The sequence below is a fragment of the Octodon degus genome, unplaced genomic scaffold (assembly GCF_000260255.1).
Source record: "Octodon degus isolate 3935 unplaced genomic scaffold, OctDeg1.0 scaffold00024, whole genome shotgun sequence".
Classification (NCBI taxonomy): Eukaryota; Metazoa; Chordata; class Mammalia; order Rodentia; family Octodontidae; genus Octodon; species Octodon degus.
Window position 1 is genome coordinate 18,540,537 of NW_004524600.1, and position 1,698 is coordinate 18,542,234.

The 1,698-nt window shown below is 43.8% G+C and overlaps 1 protein-coding gene across 1 annotated transcript in view; it reads left to right on the forward strand.

Moving 5' to 3' along the window:
• The window catches only part of Utrn (utrophin), a 522,813-nt gene that overhangs the window by 244,494 nt on the left and 276,621 nt on the right, over positions 1-1,698 (forward strand). Inside the window, exons 44-45 of the mRNA XM_023712207.1 lie at positions 226-375; positions 478-482. Coding sequence (XP_023567975.1) covers positions 226-375; positions 478-482 — 155 coding nt within the window. The remainder of the gene's footprint in view (positions 1-225; positions 376-477; positions 483-1,698) is intronic.

A 1,698-nucleotide genomic window follows, 5' to 3' on the forward strand; every position in this document is an offset into this window, starting at 1 on the left:
CAGCCAGGGTGCGTTTGTGCAGGGTGGACGCAAATGAACATCAGTGCGTATGCATTCTCTGTCCGTGATGGTTTGCTAAGGTGGGCACATGCCTCCTGAAAGCTCCTTTTCAGCATAAGATGTTAAAGTTGCATTTGTAGGGCTGCTGTCCCAAGAGATTTCAAACGTACCTCTTGCACCTTGATTGGCAAAGCAGTGAGCTGTACCTGTCTTCTGATCTTCTAGGACTTCCGGCAGGAGATGGACGCACAAGCGGAAAACCTCAGATGGCTGAACAGAGCCGAACTGGAGATGCTTGCGGATAAAAGCCTGAGTTTACAGGACAGAGACAAACTTTTGGCGAGCCTACGCGGCGTCAGTGTGGCGTGGAATAAGGTGTGTGTGTGTGGGGGGATGCTCTAACACTTTTTCATAGCTGCTGATTTCATGATCGAAAAGTGGGATTCGGTAGCCGATTTACCATTTCTTTATATACAGTCTGGGTACATTTTACTAATGCTTGTATGTACAGTGTTTTTGTCTGTCATAGACAGAGGTGTGCTCTGGCAAAGAATATTTTTTACTTTTTACAGGGGAGTTGTTGACCTAGAGAATTATAATGAATGAAAATACCAGTAATTTTCTGAATTGGAAGGCCTTAAAATAACTGCCCAGTGTTGCACGTACGTTTATTTGAAGTGATTTCATTCATTCAGTACACGTTACAATTTCCAGTGGAATGTAATGATGCGACTACAGATGTGACAAAAGCGAGGTCCTTTATGTCATACCATTGCTTTTTCTGGTGGAAATGGTTAGAAGTAGAGGAAGGCGGGTTTCTTTTTATTTCGGCCTGGTTCTTGCAGTACGAGAACAGGTGGTCTGTGCAGAGCATTGCATGGGTGCACCGTTACCATATTCGTGTTTGCACAGACCTCATAAAAGTCACAGTTTCTTTTTGTTATTAGAATAGCAGCCATGATCATGTCACTATTGTGTGTCACTGATGTGGCCTGTGTACGGGAGAACTCCTGCTCTGAAGAAGCTCTGTGCCCACATACCTGTCTGTATCTCCAGCCTGGCCCTCTGTTTGTACTCTAGACTTGCAAGAAACGCTTCCTGCTCAGCACCCCTGCCTGGGCTTCTGCTAGGCACCTTCCGCTGACCTCACAGCTGAGTTCCTGACTGCCACCTGCTGCCTGTGCCTGCTGAGCCTCACACCGCAGTTGGTGGCAGTTACATCCTTATAACCCTTAGGGCACAAACTGTGGAGCCCATCTTATGTACATATAGGAATTATATCTCAAAAAGAGCCAACTCCTGCCCCCCCAAAACAAAAAACAAGAACAGTTACCTTGGAGTTACTATTCTTTTATTACTTGATTGAAAGTTTAATGAATGGCTACAAGGCTATAAAGGTAGGCAAATACAACAGGGTTTTGACAGTTGCAGATGTTGGGAGGCCCCTGGGGTTCTCTGTATAATTCTTCGTACTTTTCTTAGGTTCAATAAACTCACAAATTTGACCACATCCCATTGTCCTCATTGCTCTTGATCTTTCTCAAGTCATGAGACAGAAGGATTTTAATATCATTTGTTTTGGAGAATTATGAATGTCCAAAACCAAGCAATGCTTTTCATGCAAGAAAAATCGCAGAACTCATTTTAGGAAACACTAGCATGGGGTATTTCGTGAATTTATTCTTTCATTAATTCACT